The 25,583-nt window shown below is 46.5% G+C and overlaps 1 protein-coding gene across 3 annotated transcripts in view; it reads right to left on the reverse strand.

Moving 5' to 3' along the window:
- MLPH (melanophilin) overlaps nucleotides 1–25,583 on the reverse strand; it is a 532,938-nt gene that overhangs the window by 42,922 nt on the left and 464,433 nt on the right. For all 3 annotated transcript variants that reach the window (XM_069615982.1, XM_069615981.1, XM_069615980.1), the window contains one exon: nucleotides 11,807–11,864. In XM_069615982.1, coding sequence (XP_069472083.1) covers nucleotides 11,807–11,864 — 58 coding nt within the window. The remainder of the gene's footprint in view (nucleotides 1–11,806; nucleotides 11,865–25,583) is intronic.

Raw genomic sequence — 25,583 nt, forward strand, 5'->3', positions numbered from 1 at the left:
TCTCGAACCTTGACTCTAACACTCCATGTGTTCTCATTCTGCTTGATCTCTCCTCTGCCTTTCATACTGTCAACCATACCATCCTGCTCAACCGTCTCCGTGATAACCTGGGTATCACTGGTCAAGCTCTGGCGTGGTTGACCTCTTTCCTCTCCAATCGACCCTCCCAGGTCCAACTGGGGTCCTTCGTGTCTGACATCTTTTTCTCTACCTGGCACTTCTTGCCCACCCCATCGCCGCTCTCTGCCCCAACTTTCAGTGCTATGCGGATGATACCCAGTTCATTTTCAGGCTACCCTCGGCCTCCTCTCCTCCTTCCCTCATCTCTGACTGTTCTTCTGCTATCCAGGAATGGTGTGCCACCAATGACCTCTGCCTTAATGCCAGTAAGACCGAGATTCTACTCATCGGCACACCCACTCCCTCCTTCCCTGCAGCTCTCTGGCCGGCCTCTCTTGGCCCTCTTCCTGCTCCTACCTGCAAGGCAAAAAACCTCCTGGTCATCTTCGACTCCACACTCTCTTTCTCTCCTCACATATCTGACGTCTCTAAGAAGTCATACTACCAGCTACATCCCCTCAGAGGTATCCTTCCTTTCCTCTCCTTCCCCCAGAAGCTCAATGTCTCTAGAGCCCTGGTTCTCTCGAAGCTGGACTACTGTAACAGCCTCTATCTAAATCTGCCTGCCTCTACTCTCCGCCCTTTGCAACTCATCCAGAACAGGACTGCGAGACTTGTCCTTGGCCTCAAGCCCAGGGACTGTATCTCTCCAGGACTGAAAATGCTACACTGGCTCCCAGTGGCTGCGAGGATTAAGTTCAAAACCCTCTGCATTGTCCATAAGGCCTTCTGGGGGCTTGGGCCAAAATACCTTCAACTCTCTCTTCCTAAATATCTTCCTTCTCGAGCTCTTCACTCATCCGCCTCCAACTCCCTCAGGGTCAGCCGCTTCTCCAAGCAACGAGTTGGGGGTAGATCTATCTCCGCAGCAGGAGCCTCCCTCTGGAACAGCCTTGCTGCCTCCCTGAAACTTGAGGAGAACCATCCCCGGTTCCGGAAGCACCTCAAAACCTTCCTCTTTGCCTCAGCTTTCTCTCCCCCTCTCCTCTGCTAAAATCTACTGAAACTGCACTGAATCTGCAACTGGGCGACTCACCGATCTCGGTCCTTGGCCCAGCCACTCTCCCCTGCACTGCCTCCCTGGCAACCCCTGCACTGCGGGACTGTCTCTGTATCCCTACAGCCCCCCTTCCCAGCACTTGTCTGCACTTACCTTGCACTTGCCACCAGCTGGCCCTTATTATTTATCTTGTTTTTCTACTAACCCTGTACTGCACTTTCCCCTCTCCCTTTCCCCTTGCACTTTTCCCTTCCCCTCTACCCTTGCACTTGCGCGATCTGAATGACACCTGGCCTAGTACGATCGTTGTCTGTCTCCCCTTTGTTCCCCCCCTGCCTCGTCGCACCTTGAAACACTTGTGTATAGGCGCGTTATAAATGACATCTCATATCATATCATGAGCAACTAAAAGGAATACAAACATGCTTTCCTTTTCATTTGAAATTCAATGTCCAAATACGGGACACATTCACAGGGAAAAGACGAAAGATGTGGAGAAGAGTGAAGTATTGTGCCTAAACAATTAATTCCTATTGTGCACAGAAACAATAGTGCAAACATACAAAACACTTTTTTTTAAAAAGCAACAAATATATGAAACACTACCATCCAATTTATATTAAGACCATAACATCTGTAGTCTTCTATATACTGGGCCTCATTTGGAGTGTTGCGGTAAGGCAACAACGGCGCCTGTAGTGCTACCGGTGCCGTTGTTACCTCACTGCAACATTCTGAGTATGCTTGCGGGTGCCGCTCTGGAACGCCTGTTCAGACCAGGCGTGCAGAGCGGAACCCACGAGCAGTACCAGATGGCAGCAACGGCCCCGTTGTCAACGGGGCCGTTGTTACCATCCTCCCCATTCCCATTGAGCCCTATAAGGGCTCAAATGGGAATGGGGACATACCGGGTCCCGCGAAAGGGATTTACATGGCCCTCCAAGGTCGGAATGGCACGGTAAGTCCCCTTTTGCAGGACCCAGACCCGGACACAGACCCGGGTTTGGGGGTAGCCATGCCCTTATTAAGGGCATGGCTCCCTCCAAACACGTAATGAGGCCCACTGTCTTTGTTACTTAATTGTAAATATTTGCTTGTAAATTCAAATTAACTTTCCATTTCAAAGCTCTGTTTTCCTCTTATCATGTACTTACGCTCAATTAAAATGTGCTACTGTCTCTACCATAAAACCCTCCTCCTGCTTTGTTAACTCTTGCCCCATTTCTCTGCTCTGATAACTCTTGCTCCATTTTTCTTACTTTGTGTTGTATGGATGATACTGCCTTTCCTTTCATCTTTTGTTACCCTTCACTTTGCCAAGGACTAAAAATATCGGCCATTATGCCACATGTGAAAAAGCCTTTCTTTGATCTTAATAGCTTCTCCAAGTATAAACCCATTGCCAACAGAACTTTTTTTGTCTACGATCATTGAAAAAGTCACTATCCTTCAGCTTCAAGCTCAACTTGAGTTTGTCCAACTATTCAGAGACAGACAATCTCACTTCTGGGCTAGTCAAGGCATGGAGACAGTCATGCTCGACATTCGCGAGAAACTCTTATGGAATAAGGATGACCACCAATATACTCTCTCGATAATGTTTGATTTATCAATGGTGTTCACACTTTGTACCACACAATCAATTTAGACTTCTTGTCTTTGGTGACCCGGGTGTCAGACACAGTCCTTAAATGGGTCCCATCATTTCTTTCCAATATGACTTCCGATAGCATGTTAAACAATTTGTTATCTGCAAGGGGACGAGCATTTTTTAGCATTCCACATGGCTCGCCCCTCGTCCTGATTTTATTTAATGCATATGTTAAGCCTCTCCATGCTGTATTACTCACACCAGACCTAGTTTTCCAATGTTAAGCAGAAGACACTCAGTTCTATTTTCAGGATTCTACAGCCAATCACATAAAACTTAACTTTGAGACTAGCTGAGTCTTAATACTTCAAAAACAGAACTTTCCATCACTGGAACCAATCTAAATAAAATTAAATAAATATGTTTTTTTCCATAGAGAATAATGAGATTAAGATTCTCAATAAGATTACAAACATAGTCATCTATTCTGATCCTCTGATGGACATGAAAGCACAGGTTAAAACCATATTCTATCTCTATCTACGTAAGAAAACGTGTCCCTTTCTGTCTCGCGTTCACTTAAGCCACATTACCCATGTCTCAGTGTCACCACACTTGACCATGCTAATTCCTTATTGGCGGGCTGCCCAAAAATGCCTAGCATTAAACTTTAATCTTTGAAAACAAGAAACACACATCACACTAATGTTTCTACTTTTTTCATACCTCGCCTCTACTTCAGGGCATTCTCTGATAACCAGTCAATGTGAGAATGTTGTGTACTACTGCAGTTCTGGCTCTTAAATTTCTGTTTGATTTGGCCCCTTCTTAATTAAGTGCGTCCGTCATCTGTTACCAGCCCATTCACAATTTAACATAAAAAAGGCTTGTCTGTTAACTTTGCATAGATTTAATCTTTCTTCTGCTGGAGGAAGATTTGTTTCAGTTCAAAGTGTACAGCTCTGGAATATTGTCGCATATTATCCCCGTTTTAACCCAGACCACGTTTCATTGAAGAATAATCTAAACATATTTCTGTTTTGTCGATTTTAGTCGCTGTTAACCCATTTACTTCTTTTATTATGCTACAAACCTTGCTTATGTTTTCGCAGTAGTTCTCCCGGGCTCCAATATCTATGAGTACCTACTAAAGAACAAACAACATAACCTGGATTCCAGATCTCATTTGAATTCCCACCCTTATACTGGGATCTATGTTCAAGCCCAGAGATCTGTTTTTCCCATCAATGCAAAATTCTGCAACTCTACTAACTCATACACAATCTCTGCTCTATTCCGCCTGCCTTTGCTTATGTCCCAGAGGAAAATGACCAGACCCCCAGCATATAGCAATATTTTCTAAATCACAGCACCACTGATGAATGGCGTTATGTTGGCCAGGTACATAAAAGTAGATACGAGTGACTGGGTATACAGCAAAAGGTGACATGTGATTGTGTCTGTGCTAAATTGTGTCTTTTTATTGGTACAAGAGTACCATTTAGAAAGCCCTTTATAGAAACTTTTTTTAGAAATGCTTAAGAGAATACAAAATAAAAAAGAGAAGGGGTACGGGAAATAAAGTGTTTTTTTGTGCGGATGAAAAGATTGCCGGCACATGCGGACACAAAATAATGACATGGAAATTTAGCAAAGAGGATGCATGTCCAGGGGCAGCCATGCCTTGTTCACCTATCATTCAAAACTAAGTCATCATTAATTGTTACTATTACCCTGGTAACCTGGTAGAGAGCCCTTATTCTTACTGTAAAACCCTACGTATTCATTTATTTATTTGTTTACTTCTAGTGTGCTGGAACCCGCAGGCATCAGTGCGCAAAAGGAGCGGGAAGGTCAATTCATTTGCAAAGGGTCAGGTCAGGGAGTGATTTGAAAAGCACTGTTTTCAAGCGTTTCCTAAACATCGTGGGGTTTCTGTCTGCACACAGATCCTTCGGAAGGCTATTCCATAATCGTGCTGCTTGCGCTTGAAATGACCTGCCCAGTCCATTTACCCATTTGCTCTTAGGGATGACCAAACAAATAGCGTCACTAGATCTCGTTACTCTCTTAGAGCAGGAGGCATGACATCCTTCAGGGCCTACTGCTTCTTACACAGTTCATTCTGTACTTCCTTACACAATCACTTCAAAGCTATATAGGTTCTGGTTCCAGATTGGTTACCTTCTCCTGTCATGTCAATACCCCTTGTTTATCCCCTGCCCTTTACACATTGCATAGTGCAGGATTCTACTCTAGAGCACTGTTGCATAATTATCCCAGGGCATAGAAAACCCTGTATTGATCTCAAGGAACTGATTGATCAGATCTTTTAGGAATTCATAGAAGAGCTAGCTTCGACGAGGGCTACCATCCAGAGACCACTGTTGTACACAACTCTCTAATATTCGCCACATAGGCTCTATTCCAGAAACATCATTGGTAGACATTCAATTTCTCATACACTATCAAAAAGCTGGGAAAACATTTGTTCCAATCAATTATTGACCATTTAAAAATTGAAAGGTTGAAAATGTAAAATAATTCAACCAAATCAATAAAAAAATGAAACAAAACAAATTGACCATAGTTGATTCTAATGTGAAAAATGTAGCCGACTTGGGCCCTAGCCCCTCTGCTATCCATTCATTGATCAACGTGAGATCTTCAACCATTTTATTGTATGTTCTCTTAATTGTGCCTATCTTTTGAGCCATATTTTAACACAAATTTTTTAAAACGTACCTAGCACCATATTTAAAACCACATTATGACATCTGCCCCACACCATGTCATAATTCATCGGGGCCAGTTGTACTAATTATGTATACCCCTTCTTCTCCAGGCTCTCACAGTCATCACTACTAAGGCTGTAATCAAACAGATGTCTTCATCTTAACGATCGGAATCCCAGATTTATTGGATACTTATATTCAGCCCTACACATAGGGCCTCATTAGGACCCTGGCGGAGAGGGTATTACGCCAGCGTAGTGCATGGCGTACCTCTCCGCCATACTACGAGTTCCCGTAGCGCCATGGAGGTTTTCTCCGCCTGGTTTTACCAGCCGGAGAAAACCATGGCGCTACGGGACCTCGTTGTTAATTACGCCACCGTATTTTACGGTGGCGTAATTAACTCCTTCCCCACTCCCATTATACCCTATGGGGCAAAAATGGGAATGGGGAAGGGCAGAATGGGGATTGGGGATTTACCGCTCCGCCGAGGTCGGAATGGGGCGGTAAATCCGCCAACCCCCATGGCGCTATCGGCGGCTTTCCGCCATGCTTCGCGGTGCATTTAGCACCGCGAAGTCCGCCTGGGTCGTAATGAGGCCCATAAGGTGTGTATCAGCACTTTTACTCCCTAAAAATTGTCAAATACTCCCAAATAATAAAAATGGGGAGTAAAAAAAACTCTTAACAAAAAAATGGGAAACAGACACATATGACCTTGTGCTCCATGGATATGTTTGGACCAGCAGTGCAATGTGGTACCACAGGAAGACATTGCTATTATTACTGCCTGATGGGAAGACGTAAACATGTATCTTTAATGTGTATGAATAACTAGGTGCAAAAAAATTATTATTACAAAAACATTTCCGTTTCCCAGTTAAAACATATTTTTAATCACTTATAAAATACTCCCATTGGGAATTGGACTTACATTTTTACTCCCTACAAAATCATTTTACTTCCAACTTAAAAAAATATGGGAGTAAAATACACCCACTTCAAAATCTTATCTGGAGCACTGCTTCTATTGCTATCCTCCTTGCAACAAAGCTTTGCTTAGAAGTTGCCAGATGCATATCCACTTGCTGTTTAGTCACTCTGTGGTCCCTTACTCCTTTGCATCGTTTCCCTGTCGGAACACTATAGCATACCTCAGGTTAACTATTCATTATAACAAGGAAATCCTACCTGTGTACTCTAAGTCAGACATCTAGGTGTCCTTTTCAAACAACATCTCTCTTTCACCCCCAACAAATATTATCAATAGCTACCAATTGACACATGCCCGGATGGGACATCCCAGATCCAGACATGGACTACAAAAGTCAACCTATTTCAAGAAAAGGATTGAATCATGGTTCAGTCACTGTTACTTTAATACTTTTTTAATTATATATTCGAATGATGGATAATGTAAAGGGAACACAGTTAATTACATGATGAAAGCAGAATACACATGTTTACCAACCGCTAAATTAAAAATATTTTACGTGGAAGATGTATGTAATAACAATCTGAATTAACAAATACTGGATGAATTAATCTGAAGTTCACTTTTAGACAAATCAAAAAAAATGTCCAAATGAAAAGTTTGCCACTCTACATTCGTTACAGATTAAGTGAAGCAGCATGCGACCAAGATGGTGCAGTTATTTTGTTAAAGATTTAACAACATACAATTAGATTACCTTCCTAGTAAGGCTTTAGGTGGTCTGAGGCTAAAGACCCCCCCTGAGCTGGTGGTCCCACTGTCGCTCATAAGAAGTCCATTTAATTTCTCCTCATTGCGCTGTTCTTCCATCTGAAGGCGCTATTTTTGACTTGCAGTAAGTGAGGAAGACTGAGAATTGAAGGAAATGAGAAGTTGCCTGCCCCCCCCTGTGCCTGCACCTGACCTCGCCCATGCCCCACCCCCAGCCACACCAAAACACAGCCAAAGCTTCACATCCATAAGATGACACTTTCAAATGAGAATATATGGCTTGTTGTTTGCAGGCTTTTCATTGTTAGGGTGTGAGTTGTGACAAATGAAATTAGCGGGGAGCCCACTGTGTATTACATGCTCAAAAGGGTTTTCATGCTTGAATCACTATCAAAGATAGATTTCAAATATAAGATTATATAGTCATTTTTATGTTCCCAAAATGCACTTTGATTTTATGCAAATCGCCCAGAAACCAAATCTCTGCTATTTGTCCCACTCCCTTTTCTCATGGGTGACTTATTTACACGATGATGGTGATTTACTCACTGACTGAATCCTTTATATATTGAATCAGAGAGTGACTCGTTTAGAAACCCTAGAGAAATGAACTTACAATATGCAGACTGAATGCAAACAATACCATCTTCAACCATGCTGAGTGACGCAACATATATGTTTGAAGGGTCTCATGGTGTATTGTGTGTGTCAAGGGCCCCCTTTATACATTCCCATCAATATATAGGCCACCCGGACATTCGGGCTATGCCCACTTGTTGGAGCCTACCTACCACAATTTCACATCTGACTTAAAACACTGTTTTCCATCCGCACATCTCCCTGTGAAGCCACTCAAGGACTCCAACACATCTATAAATAAACGATTAGCAAGTAAGCATGTGGCTGCATTTTCCACTGTCATTTTGTAAAAAAATGTATATTGGGTTTAAATCTCCAATGACATGTGGCCCACCCCGCCTGCTTAAAATAAAAGCGCAGTCTCTCTCTTCGATCTTTCATGTGGAGATAAAAGCTTTCACACTTAAGGTTTTCAATCCCTTCGTTTTCTCAAATAAGATTTGATTTAAGCTCACTCCCACCCTCTCTCAAATTATTTTATGTTAAGTGTTTTTCCAGAGCCAACTAACTTTGCAGAATGAATGGATTGAGCCTCTTTTGAGCTTATATACCCCTGTGAGTCAATGTTACATAGGTTGGAGTGACAGTATGAGGAAACTGGTACATTCTTGCACCTGCTTCCACTCGTTGGTGAGTCTCCACAGTCACTCCTTTCATCAGGTTGTCAGTCCGTGTTCTAGCCCACGACCACCAACACTGGCTTACACTGGAATCAGACGACTATCCCACCACGTCGGACTGGGATATACAATCATCCAGGGGACAATGAAAAAGTGACCCACAATTGCAAATTGCAATTCATTACTTTTTTGGGGCAGATTTTTGATTACTCTACAAGCGGAAGTTTCTGTTAAAATGTGTTGCAAATAGTACATATTAAAGCATATTTGCTTAGTAACATTGGCTAAAACTAGTTTAGTAACTAATCAAACTTACTCACTTTGGCCCAAAAAGATGGTTCCACTTTTGCATAAAAAATGGCCCTTTGACATTGCCCTATTGCCCCACAAGACATTCCAAACCTGTATCTCACTTCCATGTCCACAGCGCAAAAATGGAGCAAAGCACAGGATGTGGACGCTCACACATTAGCATCAGCACGTCTGTGTTCTGTGGTCCATGTACAACCTTGTCTAGCCTCATATCACCCCCAGACACCATAGGTCCTCTTGTTGGGAGACATATGAATAGGTCATGCATAGCTTCTGCCCTACCCCCAAACCAATACTGTGCATGTGAGAAGCGTTACTCAGTCAAACAAGCATACTGCAGGCAGGTAGAAGACATAGAGACAATCTAAGCTGAAGGTGGCAAAAGCAGTCAAGCTGACATTGTAGCATCAATAGGCGCACACACTATACACAAAGTACATATGCACTCCAGATGAAAAATATTAACATAGCAACCACAGGACATGAAGAAAACGAGCATGACCAATACATAAGCTGAATGCAACACAAATGATACGCTGTTTAATATAGAAATAAGAGTGAATAGGGCAGCCATCTTCTTTAGAATTGATGCTGCAGCATGCTTTTACATAGATAAAAACCTCTGCGCTTTCAGAGAACTCAAAAGGGTGAATCCACAGAAATACAGAGCTGTGCAGACATCAGGCAGTAGTTGACAGTTAGTGCCAAGGTCAGAAGGCGATTATTGTGTCGGAGGGGAACGGCAGATAAAAGGAACGAGATAGTTATTCCCAGGACATAGGCAGGATACTCCCCAATTATTTCAAGCTTAGAAGACCACAAACAACCTTTGTTAGCCGAAGGCAATGGCACAATGACCCAAAAGGACCCCATGGGGAATAACTCAAGAGTCAACAGAAAACATGGCACACACATCAATAATAGCTAAAATCTCAATAATTAGGAGGTAATTCCACTTCATACACGGTCCTCTAGCACAGGACTTGTAATTGGAAAACACTGGCTATTCATTGGGTGCCAACAGAAGACAGAACACGTGTAGAACTCCCTAAAAGTACACACAGACCCAAGGTCAAGAACACAGAGATTGCCCAAGCTCTGGTCTAAGGAAGGAGGGATGGTAATTCTTTAATGAATAGAAGACAGTTCATGGGCCTCGCTCCCCCTACTACCTGTCTGGTGCATATCTTGACAACCTGTCAAAATGTCCAAAGTTGGTTAGAAAGGTGCCAACCAATAGAATCCCGTAGTGTCACGCGGCCCACCATCTACTATGCCAGACAATTTGTTTTCTTAGAAGTGACATATTTTTATTTGTATCATTATTGGGATGGTCTCAGGAGGAGCCACCAGATATTATTTACCCAATTAACTGTGTAACCCTTATATGATCCATATGTAGCCACCTCCCTTAACCAATTCCTACTCCCCGTAGGTTTTGTAAAATTGTGATGATGTATGATGCGAGAGATGATGCGCCAGAGGTACTTAAAGTGTTTATTTTATGAATTTGGTGAGAGACTTAAGATGTTGATGCTTCTATGCTGTCCCTGCTTTATGTGGATGATAATAAAGCCAAACTTTGCATTTTACTTTGTCTATCTCATCATTGAGTTTGGCATGGAGTAATTCCAGTACCACTGGCATAACAGGAATGTCTGGGCCCATTCCACACTCTGAGAGCTCCAAGAAGCCCATGATACACACCACAGCAGTTGTGTCTGCTTCTGCTACAGCCTCAAGGGCCAGGAACTGTACTACAAACTGATCCACAATTTCTTCCACATCAATGATAGCTTTGCCACCCAGCCTATGGAGTGGCTCCTCTATGGTTGGAGCATTAAGGCTGCCGACCAGACACAAGCCCACTCAAGACCTAGGTGTGTCTCGTCATTTATGCATATCACCACAAACAGCAAATATACTTTACAGCCAACCATCTGCATATTTCTGTCTCTGGTACAGTTTGTCAGTATATTGTTATCATTACGGAGAGTTACTCTTATCTAACTGCAGGGTTTCGATACTGGATCTATAGCTTATCGTGGGAGACTAGGAGCTGCTTACGGCCGTGCCTCTCAGCTGTGACCATGTGTTAGGTCACCCTTTAGCCTGGCCATACAACCAACTGTGACACTAGTAAACTGCTCTCTGTTAGGTTGTTACCTGTACATTCACTATCACGAGTCACGATAGGTGGTGGTTGTACACTAATTGCAAAGCACAAAATATGTTATCTACTTTGCACGTTTAAACTTTGTTGTCAATATGTCTACAAAAGGTTTTTGAATGTATGAAACAATCTACCTTCAGTAAACTGAAATTTCTAAAAAAAAAATGCATGAACATGAAATTCATGAACAGCTAAATAATTAAAAGCTGACTTTATTTTCTATTTATGTCTGTGCGCTCAATTGTTTGAATACTATTACATACAGAAATAATTGGAATGTATGTTACATGACTGAATAGTTGGAGGTTTACAGGAATGCGAAAGTAAACCCCAGAAATACTGTCGTCAGGACACCCCCCCTTGTATCGTGCCTCTCAGCTGGCCATCATCTTTCCGCTGTTAGCATAAAAACCCCCTTACAAAAAACACTTTCTTTTTACAGGTATTTAAGATCAGTACCTGTAAAAAGTTAAGTCTCCAGGTATAGCAAATGCCAACATTAAGGCTAAGCTAATACAATCAGTCCACATCAACTATGTCCTAAACATAAAGAAAATCAAAGCCAATCCAATTGCATATCAGACTTTAACTCGCACTACACCACTACATCACAACACTGATTTTAAACATTATTAAGCTTGCAGCAGTCATATAGTTACAGTGAATCTTGCAAACCTAGGCTGTAGTGTGATTAATTCCCTGAAAAAACAATCTGTTCAGCTAATATACTCAAGACATCCCTGTGGAGGAATACTGAGGTGGACGAGTAAGTGTTGGTGAGCACAGAGAGGAACAGTATGATGACAAGAGTGACAATGAGAACTGGGTGGGTAGGGTGTGATAGGTTGGTCACCATGGCCCCACACACTGGCACCCACTCTGCTCAGCCACTCACCACAGACTCCACATACCTGCCATTTCCAGGGACATATGGAATTTTCTTCTCAGGGCTTGCTGCATGGCTGTCACCTGCATGGAGAACAAACGAGTTAAGCACAAGTTAGTGACCACCGTTTTCCTCAGTACTTAAATAATATCTGAGTTTCCCCGAGGAAGCTCTCATACCCCGCAGAAACTTGGAAAGTAATTCTGTGTGAGGCGGGGGGGGGGGGGTGAGAAGACAGCTGCAAGAACAGGAATGATATCATTCAGTTGCAAACAGCAGTAGCAGAAACATTCCAAACACCCAAAACTCAGAGGGGCTGTATCTCTGACTGGTGAAGAAACATAAACCCCAAGCAATGAACCATGTCTTCGAGACAACAATGCAATTGTGAATCAAGCACACAGTGTACAAGAGTCAACAGGCTCAGGGCCACATTACACACAAGTAAGCATACAACATGCAACCCTGTCTGGATTAAGGGGGTAACTCTTCAGAACACCACTCCTGCCACCCGTGAATCACTGCTTCGTGGCAACAAAAAAACCCTCTGTGCTGCGAAATAGCCACTAGCCCCCAATCCACCCTGGCATGCACCCCTTTACCTTTTTCGGGGTAAAACGTGAATCTCTGAGAAAGGGGTTGAGGGGGTAGTTCTAAATGTATGGTCGGCTGCAAAATGGCACTAATATTTGTGACACAACAGGGTTTGACATTAGGCGTAGTCATAGAGTTTTTCATATGGGCTAGCAGTTCCTACTGTGCGACAGCTACTAGGAGTTGAGTACACAAGAGGGAAAGATGGAGCAGAGCAACCATGACCGCATGCTCTGGACCAAGCCCTTCAATAATTTGTGTCTGTGAGGGGAAGAGAAATGTTGAGGGTCATGTAGCGTGTAGTCCCTAACTTTCCACAGATATATGGCCGGGGAGCAGAAAAGTGCAACGTACAGGCTTTTTAACCTTTGACCACCTAGAGCTTTTCTTCCTTCACCCATGTGCATTAGCCCTGGTAGCAAAGCTGTCCGCAAACCCCTTGAAGATCTGCATGGTGTGTCTATTTCCCCCTCCCTTCTGGCCTTCACCAGGCCCAGCAATGTTCTATCCCATCCCAGGTTGAATGGCTCTGACACTCTCCACTGCCACTATTGCCACCCAGAGATGTTCTTCTCCTAACCAACCTAGGCTACACGAGTGGGGCTGGTAGGGGCAATTATTGGGCAATGGTGCCTGACATCTATGACTATATATTCTTCCACCAGCGCCTGATGGGTTTTTAGTGGAAGGCCCATTCTAATTCGTTCTCTAAAATATATCCTGTTTTGACAACACCTGTCCCCAAAGTTCTAAAAAGATTTAGCTACTTGTTGGTGACATTTATTTGTGCAATGAGACTGTAGTGTTGTACTTATCTATTTGCACTGGGTGCACACAGTGCTGCTGATGGTAGAACACAGCTATGTCATATGGAATGTGATGGGACCTTCAGGTAGAAGGTCCCATCACATATATGACATAGCTGTGTTCTACCATCAGCAGCACTGTGTGCACCCAGTGCAAATAGATAAGTACAACACTACACATCTCCCTCTCTTCAATTGAATTGAATTTTCTGCATTTTCCCACTTTTCATTATTTCTTATGGCAGGGTGTGTATGTGAAGTTGATGGTGCAAATGACAGGTGTTTCCGCGAGGAATGGTGGTGATGTTGAGTTATGGTTGTGAGGCAATTGTGATAAGGATATATGGTTTGTATGAAAGTTAGATAGTTCCTGGTGGGAGCGTGAGTATGCGGTAGTGCTGGGTGTGGCAGACCCTTGTCTGCATGTGGCAGGTGGAGTGGGAGGAGATACGCTTCGATGGGTGAGAGTGTGGCAAGGAACGTTGTGCTCGCAAGTGGCAGTTTTGAGGCCCGGGAGTGGCAGTCCCGGGCAGGTGGTGATTTGTGTAATTGGTTGTTTTGATTGTTAGTTACGTGAATGTGGATACGCTTTCTTGGTTGTGAATGTTGTAATGGTTTTACGGATTGCAGGAGTGTGTAATTTTGAGAGCCTCTTTTAATGCTTGGGTTGTGATACTTTGTTTGGTGTTCAATTGAAGAGAGGGAGATGTGTAGTGTTGTACTTATCTATTTGCACTGGGTGCACACAGTGCTGCTGATGGTAGAACACAGCTATGTCATATGGAATGTGATGGGACCTGAAGGTTCCAAGAACTACAGTTGGGAACACAGGATGGGAGAACCTTACTGAAAGGATGTCATCTGTTTAGCTCCCTGTCCCTTTCTATATAACTAGCCTTGTAACTCTGTAACTTATAAATAAACTCACTCCTTTTATATATACTGGTCTCCTGTGCCTTACCTGAACCCAGATGTCTTCTTACCATCCCCGATACTACAGAGACGTGGCCCGATTGGCTCCTTTGCTATTGTCGCAGTATTATTTATTTATTTTTTGATACACTGGTGAATGGTTGCAATATTTGCCTCACCAAGGTCCCTAGAAGAGCTCTAAGAATGATGAGAGTTTAAAGGTTTTAGGATATGAGGGGCGACTAGAAACATACAGGGGCAACGAGGGTTGGTCGGGATTAAGACAGCCAAGCCTTATTCCATGGTCATTTGGGCTGCCGCCCATCTCCAGCTTAATTTTCATATTTACCAGGATATTCAAACAGAAAAAAATGATTTTATTGCACCTTTCAAAGAATTCAACTGAGATACGATACAAAACGTCTTTCCTTATGTTTAACACCTATGTCTTATGATAAATGAGAGTGGGATATTTGGTGAGCATAGGCGGGACCAAAATGAAGGAATTGAATGGACCACGAATGAAAGTAAGATTATTTGCTGGTAGCCATCAAGCATACTCTGCTCACCCTCAATTACACCATTCACACTCTCAACCACTCTTTGAATATCCTTAGTCATACCATATAAGCCCTCGGCCATGCCCTACACACCTTAAGCCATGCCATCTACACAGTTGGCCATGCCCTACAAGCCCTCAACATGCCTAACACACCCTCTGTGATGCTCTGCACCAGGGCTTTAAGTGGGGTAAGAAATCGAGGGGGGGCCCTCATTTGGGGGCGTGGCTTGTGGGGGGTGTGGCCTAAAACGTACGCAAATCGTAAGGTATGCACACACATATATATGCATGTTATATATCTGTGTGCGTACCTTACTATGGTTTGTGTACTTTGCAAGCCATCTTTTATAACATATTTATTTCTATGTTTAGAAAAGATGGCTTGCAAAGTACACAAACCATAGTAAGGTACGCACACAGATATATAACATGCATATATATGTGTGTGTGCATACCTTACGGTTTGCCTACCTTTCAGGCCATTTTTTTTTTAAACATTTCAGTTTTATAAAAGATGGCTTTGAAAGTACACAATTCAAGCCATCTTTTATAAAACTTTGACTACGGACAAAATTGTCCGTCGGCAAAGATTTATAAAAGATGGCTTGAATTGTGTACTTTTCAAGCCATCTTTCATAAACCTCGAAAAATGTCGGGGAATCCCCAGGTTCGCCGAGGGTTAAAGACGCCTCGGCGACCTGGGGAAACAAAGGGACAGTAGCTGCCTCTGGTGACCCCTCGCGCGAGAGGTCACCAGAGGCAGTTACTATGACTTACAGAAGTGGCAGCCAGGCACAGCATCGCTGTGGTTGGCTGCCACTTCTGTCAGATGCCTGACTTCATGGCAGGCGCATCTCCTGTCGCGGCTGCCGCCGCGACGGGATAATGCATCCCGCCAATGTTGCGTGCAGTGGAAGGGGGGGCCCCGGCAGGGCCCCGGCTCAGTCCCACTTTTTGGAGACTGCCGGGGCCCGGCCCCGGCAGGCCCCGGCCCACTTAAAGCCCTGCTCTGCACACCCCCATACATGCCTTACACACCTTTGGTGATGCCATGCGCACCCTCAGCCTGGCCTCCCCACCTATTGCCATGCCTCACACACTCTCTGTGTGCCCTTGAACTCCCTCGGCCCTGCCCCACACACATTCGGCCACGTCCTGCACACACTCAGTGATGGGTGACAGACCCTTGCCACGCCCTACAAGGCCTCTGCCAACCCCTGCACACTCCCAGCCACGCCCTTCACACCCTCAGCCTTGCCCTAGAAAGCCACAGTCATACCTCACACACCCTTGGTGATGCCCTGCACACCGTCATCCATGCCCTACAAACCCTTGGCATGCTTCACCCTCTGTGATGCTTGCACACCCCATCCATGCCTTACACCCCGTCTGTAATGCCATGCACTCCCTCAAACCTGCCCTACTCACTCTCTGCTATGTCCTGCACACCCTTAGCCATGCCTCACACATTCTCTGGGATGGCCTTAAACACCCTCGGCCATGCCGTACATACCTTCGGCCACGTCCTGCACAAACTCAGTGATGGACGAAAGACCCATTTCCACACCCTACAAGACTTCTGTCATGCCCTGCGCACCCTCAGCAACACTTTTCACACCCTCAGCCTTGCCCTAGGACACCACAGCCATGCCTCACATACCATTGGTGATGCCCTGCACATCCTCAGCCATGGTCTGCACACCCTCTGCCATTCCCCCACACCCTAAGTGATGCACAGCACACCCAGAGCCGTGCACATGTATACTTTACACATCTTCAGACAGACTGCCTCAGTGGGGAAGTCACACGAAAAGCAACTGTGCCTTCTACTTTGTTGCTCCTGGCCAGTGCTTGTGGGAAATTGGAGGGTACAGGCTTCTTGACACTGTGCACATGCCCTCCTGTGTGTAGAAATAGCCAAAACAGCACTGCAAGGACCGCTCCGCTGTGCAGATCCACAGAAGCCCTGACCTGAGTGTTGCGCTGCAGCTTCATCAGCGCCTTCCAACCCTTACAATTGGTAAGTGGGAGGAGCCTCATTGACTACAAGCACAGTACTGTTCATTTCGAACTCTCCACCACTGATGCAAAGGCGAAGAAGAAGCCCGACTCTGACTATGGGAGAATGAACGGAAGTAGCACAGAGGATGCCTGAATGCAATCCTGCTCAAATGGATTCTCAAAGTTCGTGACTCACACAAAAAACAGGATTGAAAACGTTCATCACACATTGGACAGATGATTCATGCTCAGAAACACTGCAAGCTACTATCACACACCAAACAGGTACAACATGGGAACCAGCAAGTCCAAATTCCATCCCAGGAACCCACAAGTCACAGTCTAGGCAGCAGTGCTGTAATGTTTCAAAAGTACAAGCCTTCCTCACAAATGCAGCGCATACAGTTACTATATGCACAGAGAAAAACAGGCACAGGCACCGCTTAGGCAGGGCCAGCACAGGCTTTCTTCAAACAGGTACACCATGGACCAGGGAGTTGCATCTTTCCTCAAAAATGTTCAGGTACTGCATGGGCAGGGCCAGAGGATGCTTTCCACAAACGGGTACAGCATGCACAGGGTCACAACAAGCGTCCCTACCAATCAATTATACGTAAAGCATGGACAGGGCTAGTGCAATATTTCATCTCAAACAGAGGCAGCATTTATACAAGACAAAACTCTTGCAAACAGTTCAGCATGGTCAAGTTTAAGTGGTCTCACAAAATGTATGCAAGCGTCCCAAACAAGCAAGTATAGGTAAAGAGTGGACAGGCACGTGCATGTTTCCATCACAGCATGGACACATCTATTACATTTCTGCCTAACAAGTGGATACATGGACAGCATGGGTAGGGTCTGACAAGCTTCCCTCACAAATAGATACATTATGTGCAGGGTCACTGTAAACCTCTCCCAGAAAGAGGTACAACATGGGCAAGGACAGTGCCAGTCCCGTGCAAACAGGTACTAGCATAGCATGCCAGGGCCAGTGCAAGTTTACCTCATAAATATGCACAAGTACAGCTGTGGCAGAGAAGCTGATTGCAAGGCCTGTGCTAATTTCACTCATGTATGGCACAATAAGCATCACTGCAAGCTTCCCTCACATACTGGTACAGGTACAGAATGTGCAAAGCTAGAGCAGACTTTCATCCTAAACTAGTATAGGTGTAGCATGGCCAGAGCCATGCATGCTCCCTCAACAGACACATTGCACAACAGGATGTGACAGTGCACATTTCATTTGCAAAGAACAGGTACAGCATGAGCTCTAGAGCCATACAGCCTGCTATCTCACATGCCAGTGGAGAGCTCTGCTTTCATATGAACCTCTACCCCAATCAGCAACGTTTCCTGGGTACTATGTGCTGGTGGGGAAGTGACGACAGCGCGCGCTCGCGCACACACACACACACACACACACACACCCGACCCCACCCCAAGTCTGCCCTCTAGCCAATCTCGGTCTATACAAGGAGGTGGGAAGGGACAACCAGAAAGCAAGTCCTAAGACTGCAGGGCAGTGCAGTTTCGCTGGAGCTAATGTGGCCCTTTGGAGGGCAAGTGCACAGCTGACAAAGTGCCATAAGCATCCCATATGTTAACTGGTGGTGCCTTATTAATTGCTCTGGTCCTGTGCTTTTTACATCAATTTGGAAGGTCAGAGTTTGTTTTGTTCAACCATCAAATTGCAAGTTTGACCTTCCAAAATGTTTAATTGATTTAATACTATTCACTGTAAGTTCAATGTTTGACCCGCATTTTAGCACCAGAAGTCCCACATAAACCTTTGATAGGCTGAGTGCTATGCATTCACCTTCAACGTGCACATATTCTTAGCCAGCATGCTTATACTGGATTTATAACCTGCACTGCATAAAAATATGATGGTACAGACAGCAAGGCTTGACCAGCACAGTTCAGTATTGCTTAGAAGGTTTGCGCAGACAATCACAAATTAATTGGGCATCTTTCCTTTGTTAACCAACCAAGAAACGCAACATAATGCTTGCAGCTGTGAATACCCTTAATAGAAATAATTTCAACTTTCAAATAGTGTGTGTACCCAAAATAAAGTCAATTTATTCATGAAGTCGTTTTTGAGTTGCATGAATAAATATGTACTACATCTACTTGAGAGCAAACGCAATAGAAAATAATTTGTGGTGTCCGCTCGGAATAAACCCTTCCAGCATTGTTTAAAATATAAGGAGGCCGATTCATGGAATTAATGAGCGCTGAAAATTCCCGCGCAAGCGTGCGAAAGCGTGCGAATCGCAGTGCAAGTGCGAAAATCACAGCGAAACCCGCGCACAGCTATTCATGGAAATCCGTGCGCGTGTAAATCTATGGATGTGCGCTAAAATCCTGTGTGGCGCATGCTGGAGCACACGTCTTCAAACAGCGTGCGCTACACGCACAGCGAAAGCGCACATAGCAAAGCGCACACAACAAAAGTAGGCGTAACACGGGGCGTAAGACGCAGAATGGAGAACAACGCGTGAAAATGTGGGCGTCACAGGGGAAGTACAGGAGGCAAATGAGCAGAACGCCCACACGCGTGCCTACAACACGTATTCATGGAATCGAACGGGGCTAACGCGTGCACCAAAAAAGACGCGCTAATCCGGAAACACGTACGCTAGCAGGAAGCAGGCATACGTGGACCCGTGCAGCATAAAATTGCGCGCAAACAACAAACAAGCTCAGACGCCAAGATGAATATACCGTTCCTCGCAGCAGTGGTCGTGGGATACCGCAGGAGGAGGATAGTCAGAGCTAGAATATTTACACCCAGAACCAGCCTTTTTGGGATGCCTGATGACCAGGTGTATGGGAGGTACAGGTTTCCACCTCACATAATACTCGACCTGGTGAGTGAGTGGGAGGATGACCTCACATCACCCACCCTGTGCTCCCAAGCACTGAGCCCCTTGGAAAAGGTGCTCAATGTACTGCACTTCTTGGCCAATGGTTCATTTCAGCGGACAAGTGCCATAGTGGGGGTGGGTCTCACAGGCCACGCAGTCACGCTGCCTGCACCAGGTGTTGGCCATCATGACTGCACACCCATCAGTTCGCAGGCACATATACCTGCCCAGAACACCTGCAGAAAGCCAGGCTGTCGTCCAGGAATTTTACAGGGTGGCACACTTCCCCAAAGTGCTAGGAGCCATTCACTGCACCCATGTGGCTCTACGTCCTCCCAGGGCAACTGAGCACATCTACAGAAACCGCAAGCACTGGCATTCCATCAACGTGCAGTAGTAGTATGTGATGACAAGGGAATCATCACCTCAGTATATGCCAACTATCCAGGGTCCACCCATGACTGTTTCATTTACAGAATGTCAACCCTAAACCGGGACCTAGAAGCTGGGCAGCATGGCGATACATGGCTGCTTGGTGAGTATAAATGCCCCTGCACATGCATGCATGTCAGATACTGAGTAATGTCACAAACCCACTAATGATACCCATCATCACCTCCCCAGGGGACAGTGCCTACCCACTGAGCACCCACATGATGACGCCAATTCGGAATCCCACTACACCACCCGAGGTAAGATACAACACAGCCCATATTGCAACCCGGGGCATAGTGGAGCGCACATTCGGAGTGCTCAAGTCACGCTTTCACTCCCTTGACCACTCTGGTGGGCAGCTGCTATATGCGCCCCCAGTAGTGTGCAGGATCATAGTGGCAGCATGTGTCCTGCACAATCTTGCAACACGCCAGGGCCCTGCGCATGGGAGGGGAAAGGGCACATGGTGAGGCAGCCCGTACGCAGCTGGTGGATAATTACTTCACCTAAAATCACACCCCTGTGGAGTGCACACAGCCCTGGCACATACCAGCTGACAATCAATGATGATGACATAAGGGACAGTCAACTGTCACAACCATACCAGCCTGACATTGGTCACCTGGAATTGTTACATTGTGTGCATCCCTACCTGCTGAAAGACAACCAATGCTGTGTCACAAAAAACACACACATTTATGATGCATGAATGACTACCCCCTTGCAAAAAACAACATGGAAATAGTGCCATGTCACCCAACCCCTCCCCAGCTCCGCCACCTAACACATCATGGCATGTCATGCAATGTGAAAGCAAACAAAGCAATGCACAAGACCTGACACAAGTGTCACAAAGTGCACTGTCCCAAATGGAAACTGCCCACAGACAATATGCTCCCAATAATCAGTAACAAACAGCACACATGAACAAATACTTACCACCAACACAATACAGCAACACACCATGAAACATTGCAAAAACATGACAGTACTAAGTCAAAGTAGTGGTAGTCTTACAACCTGAATAAGCCAGCACATCGACCCCTTCCAACTGTAGAGTGTTGCTGCCACACAAATGTGTCAGTGCACTGCATACAACATGAACTCCATCTGCAAAGGAGACGGCCTTGTGAAAACATGAGGAAGGAACCTGCAAATTAGGAGGAAGACATGGATGCACAAGCACATATCAATACACCATGCAGTGTACAATACAACAACAATACCCACTAGGGATGTACACACACTATTGACTACAGACTGCCCACACAGCTCATGGGAGCCCACAGTCACTGTGTAAGTCACTGTCACTTGGTCACACCCTTTGCAAGCCCATGGAAATGGGAAGCAGGAGGGGTGTGTGTGTCACGAACCCAAGCATCTAACCCAAACTCAGGACAAGCCTGCATGTGCCCAGCCGGAATACAGTGGAGGCCCACGGGAGCCACACAAGGCAACACACTGTAAAAACAAAACAAAAAAATCTAAAATGGCCATGTGAGGGCCGGGGGGGCACCCAGGAGGTTCGAAGACAGGGTGCACACCAACACCCAACTGCGTGGATGTTGCAGAAAAAAAATACCTCCATGGGCTCATGGCCTGCACGGCTATGCCATTGTGGTAGAACTGCTGTCGCTCTCTTCACCCTCTGCTGCTGCATCAGGAGGTGGTGGCACTATGGGAGGCAGCCCACGCAAAGCCCTGGTATGGTCCTCCATGGCAGCAAGCATGCGGGTCTGGAAGGTCTGATTCTGGAGGATTAAAGTGCGGAGATCCCCATGCAGCACGTCACAGGTTGCCTGCACTTCTGCACGCATGGCCTCGCGGGATGCCCGGATCTCTTCACGTGTTGCCTGCAGCTCAGCTGAGAGTGAACGTGTGAGCTGCTCCAGCTGCTGTTCTGCCCTAACATTTCGGAAAGCCTCAAGTTCAAGCAGACTCTACCTGCGGTTATGGAGTTCCACCCTCAGAGCTTCCCTGTGGCCCTGTGACTATTGATATGGATTCGCGCAGAGTCTCCAGTGCCGCCCGTTGGTCCCTGTTGGATGCCAACATGTCTTCCCTGTGTGATTGGCAAATGGAGTCTGTTGCCTGCTGTTGTTGCTCCATCTGCCTTTCAGGGGGGATAATGGAAGTGGCCACCCTCTCCATTGCCTGAGCCATCATTTCTACTGATGCTGCCTGTTGGATTGCCATACCGTACATGGAGTTTCCCCATTCAGTATTGCCTGGTGGCGCATGGCCACCGCGTCGGCGGGCACCACACCTGTTCGGGGCAAGGCTATCTGCACCTTGATGTGCTGGCACTGCCTGAGGCTGCAGGACTGCATTCCCCCTCTGATCTGCTGGCCCAGGAACAGGATCAGATGCTGTGGAGTGTGACCCTGCATAGAGGGTTCTACCCCTGGTGCAGGTGGGTTGGACAGAACAGAATCCCTGCCAGAAGCACTGACCTGCGACAGCACATACGTCTCATCATCCAACTCAGCACCTGAATAGTGGTCTGGGGAGCTGCACCCAGAGACACCCCTTGACAGTATGGTCTGCAGTACCAAAGTGTTTTCACCCACAACCACACCACATCCCCCACTGGTGCCTGGTCGTGGCTGAGAATCCTCCTGGGTCTGCACCATCTCCTGAACCTCACCAGCATCAAGTGCGTTGTCACCTGCAAAAACATGAAATACAAGAAATGGTAACAGGCATGAGCACCATAGCACATACATAGGACTGACAAGACAGAGATCCTGTACATGGTTTACACATGTCCCACATGACTATAACCCTGGCATGCATGCACTGTCAATGAGTTTGAAGGGGAGTCAAAAAGGCAGACAATGAGGACACCAAGATGGAAAAGCAACACATTCGCAGCATGTCGTGTTGCACTGGCATCACACATTAGCCTGTGAGTGGCATGTCCAATACACATACATGACACATGCCAGCACACAGATGTCATGTAGCATAGCCATGGTAAATTAGACAACTACAGCGATATGTCAGCGAATGAGTACTGTCACACATCCATGTCACATGGACATGATGAGAAGATTAATGCAGAATAGTGTTGCAAAATATGCATGTGCCACACAGTGCAACACATCCAGTGTACAATAAGGCAGTGATTGTAGGCAGATGTACACATCAATGGTTGGTCACTTCAACATGACAGGAAACAACTATCATGTTCAACATGCAAACAGGCCCTAAAAATAAATTTCAGCAGGCCAATACTCCCTCGCCCTGAATGGTCTAATCATTCACATAACCAAGTAACTAAAGTGGCACAATGTGGGGTGTAAACAATGACAGAAGCATGTCACATATGTGGCATTAGGGATGAAAAAAGCATATGAAAAATGGGATAATCTAAACAATCAGCCTGAATGAACACAGAAAAAATCAGAACAATGTTGTTGCAAGATGAAAGTTCAAGTGCAACAGCAGTAATGTGGGGCTAATTGGCTACTGTGGGCAGAAGGGATACTGTCATACCCAAATCAAAGGCATGTGAATGTATTGGAGGAAGCACATGGGTGACCCATAACACTCAGGAGTACACACCCTCACCTGGCACTCAATCAGAACCCGTCACCCAAACAACATACACATGGATTACACACACATGCATGCGCACTCACTGGACAATGCGTCGTAATCAGGTAGCTCTGGCACGCCTTGGATCTGTTCCTCTGTGACGAAGGTCCCAGCAAAAGACTCATGTTCAGTGAGTTTGTTGTCCTCTGGTGGAGACCCACCGCCAGTCACCAGAGTAGTGGCATGATTTGAGGCCAGCTTGTTCTTTGCTCTGCGTTTCAGGTCATTCCACCACTTGTAGCAATCATCAGCTGTGCGCCTCACAAATCCAAGGGCACTTATGCGGTCTGCGATGGTCTGCCAGTGTGCCCTACGTTGACCAGGTATGGTCTTGCACCCTGCAGTCACCACCATTTTGCGGCTATGTGCTGACACATGGGTCACAAGTGCATCAAGTTTGGCATCATTAAAGCTAGGCTTCTAAGCGTGCCGGACTGTGTAGCAGTGTCTGGGGTCTCAGCCTGTAGTGCCAGAGCACCCTTCTTCCTCTTTTTCAAAGGTGGAGCGGAGCCTGAGTGGCTTGCGCCGCTCTGGTCAGTAGGGGCAGAAGCGCAGGTGGACTGGGTACTGGGAGTGTGCGAAGGCACAATGACCATAGGTCTTGGTGCAGGCATTGGCTGAGGTGTGATGTTGGCAGGGGCAACGTCAGTTTGATGGACCAGGACCGACACTGTCCCGGCTGGGAGACTCTGAGCTGGGGTGGATAGAGATGCAGCTGCCCCTGCAGCCTCCCCACCCTGCCTACTTGGGGCAGCAGATGACATCGCTGCCCCAGATCCACGTGGCCTGGTGACACCAACTTGCACCGGCACATGTGGCTTATACTTGCTGACATGGAAGTCAGCCTGGGAGTCATCCTGTGCCGGGTCAGGTGCCACAATGGGCTGGTCCAACAAGGGCTGAGCTGGGATGGTGTCAGCCACATTTCCCTCAACCATGGGCGGGGGAGCATGGGTGTCCCTGATTGGTCCTCCACACATGGGGGTCTAGGGGCACCCTGCAAATCCTGGCCACATCCCCTACCGTGCCCACCACGCCCACCTTTTGGAGGTCGGCCACCTTTGCCTCCCTTACCGCTTGGTCGCCTCCCAACCATGGCACTGATGTTGTTGTGCGTATGGGAGTTGCAGTAAACAATTGTCCTGGGCAATTGGGGGTGAAAGGGGTAGGGTACTAGATGGAATTCGTACCCTAGTGCTCTCGCAAGGCTGTCTGTGACCCCTGGGGGAAGATGACAGGTTACGCAACGCACAGGCACCCCGAAAACAAAAAGTAACGTGCACGCAACCCCTCCTAGACCACGTGCGTGGAAAAATGAACCCGCACTACGCTGTGGCACCCAGAAACACAAAAATATGCATACGCGTGTTACACGCAGCCTACAATGACCTCTGAAGGGGTACGTGACACACGGGGCAAGCGCAGTTGGTAAATGCCCACGTGCCCTGCTATTTGCTGCCTGCACATCATCCATCTGCAGGGGTGCGGTTGTTGTGACCACCCCTGCTGGAACTGAAGACTCCCGACTGGGATACCATCAGTCCACAGCCCAGCCCCAGGACCCAGTTGCCCACCCACACCTGCCTCTGGGGTTGCCATGTCGGGCACACCACCATCTGGCACCACTGGCAACCCCCAGCCAGAGAGGCAGAGGGCCACCAGCTTCAGTGCCAAGGAAGTTGGTGTCCTGGTGGAGCAAGTCCTGGGGCAGTATGATGCCCTCTTTGGAAGTTCTTGCGCCGACTATGAAGGACAGACCAGGATCTGGATGGACATCGTGACTGCCATTAACGAGGAGGGGGTGGCAGTTTGCGACTTCAAACATGTCAAGAAACGCTGGGAGGACTTCAGGTCCAGGACCCTCGACAAGGCCCGGCGCTCCACGTCCAGGTCCTTGAGAGGCAGACCCGTCTGGAGTCGAGCGGTAAGTGTACATGCATACTGATAGGACGCTGTGCGTGTCGTGGTGTGCCAGTAGTGTGCAGGTTGCACATGTGTTTTTGTAGGGCCATGTATGGA

Source organism: Ambystoma mexicanum, chromosome 9 (assembly GCF_040938575.1).
Source record: "Ambystoma mexicanum isolate Mex_15411 chromosome 9, UKY_AmexF1_1, whole genome shotgun sequence".
Taxonomy (NCBI): Eukaryota; Metazoa; Chordata; class Amphibia; order Caudata; family Ambystomatidae; genus Ambystoma; species Ambystoma mexicanum.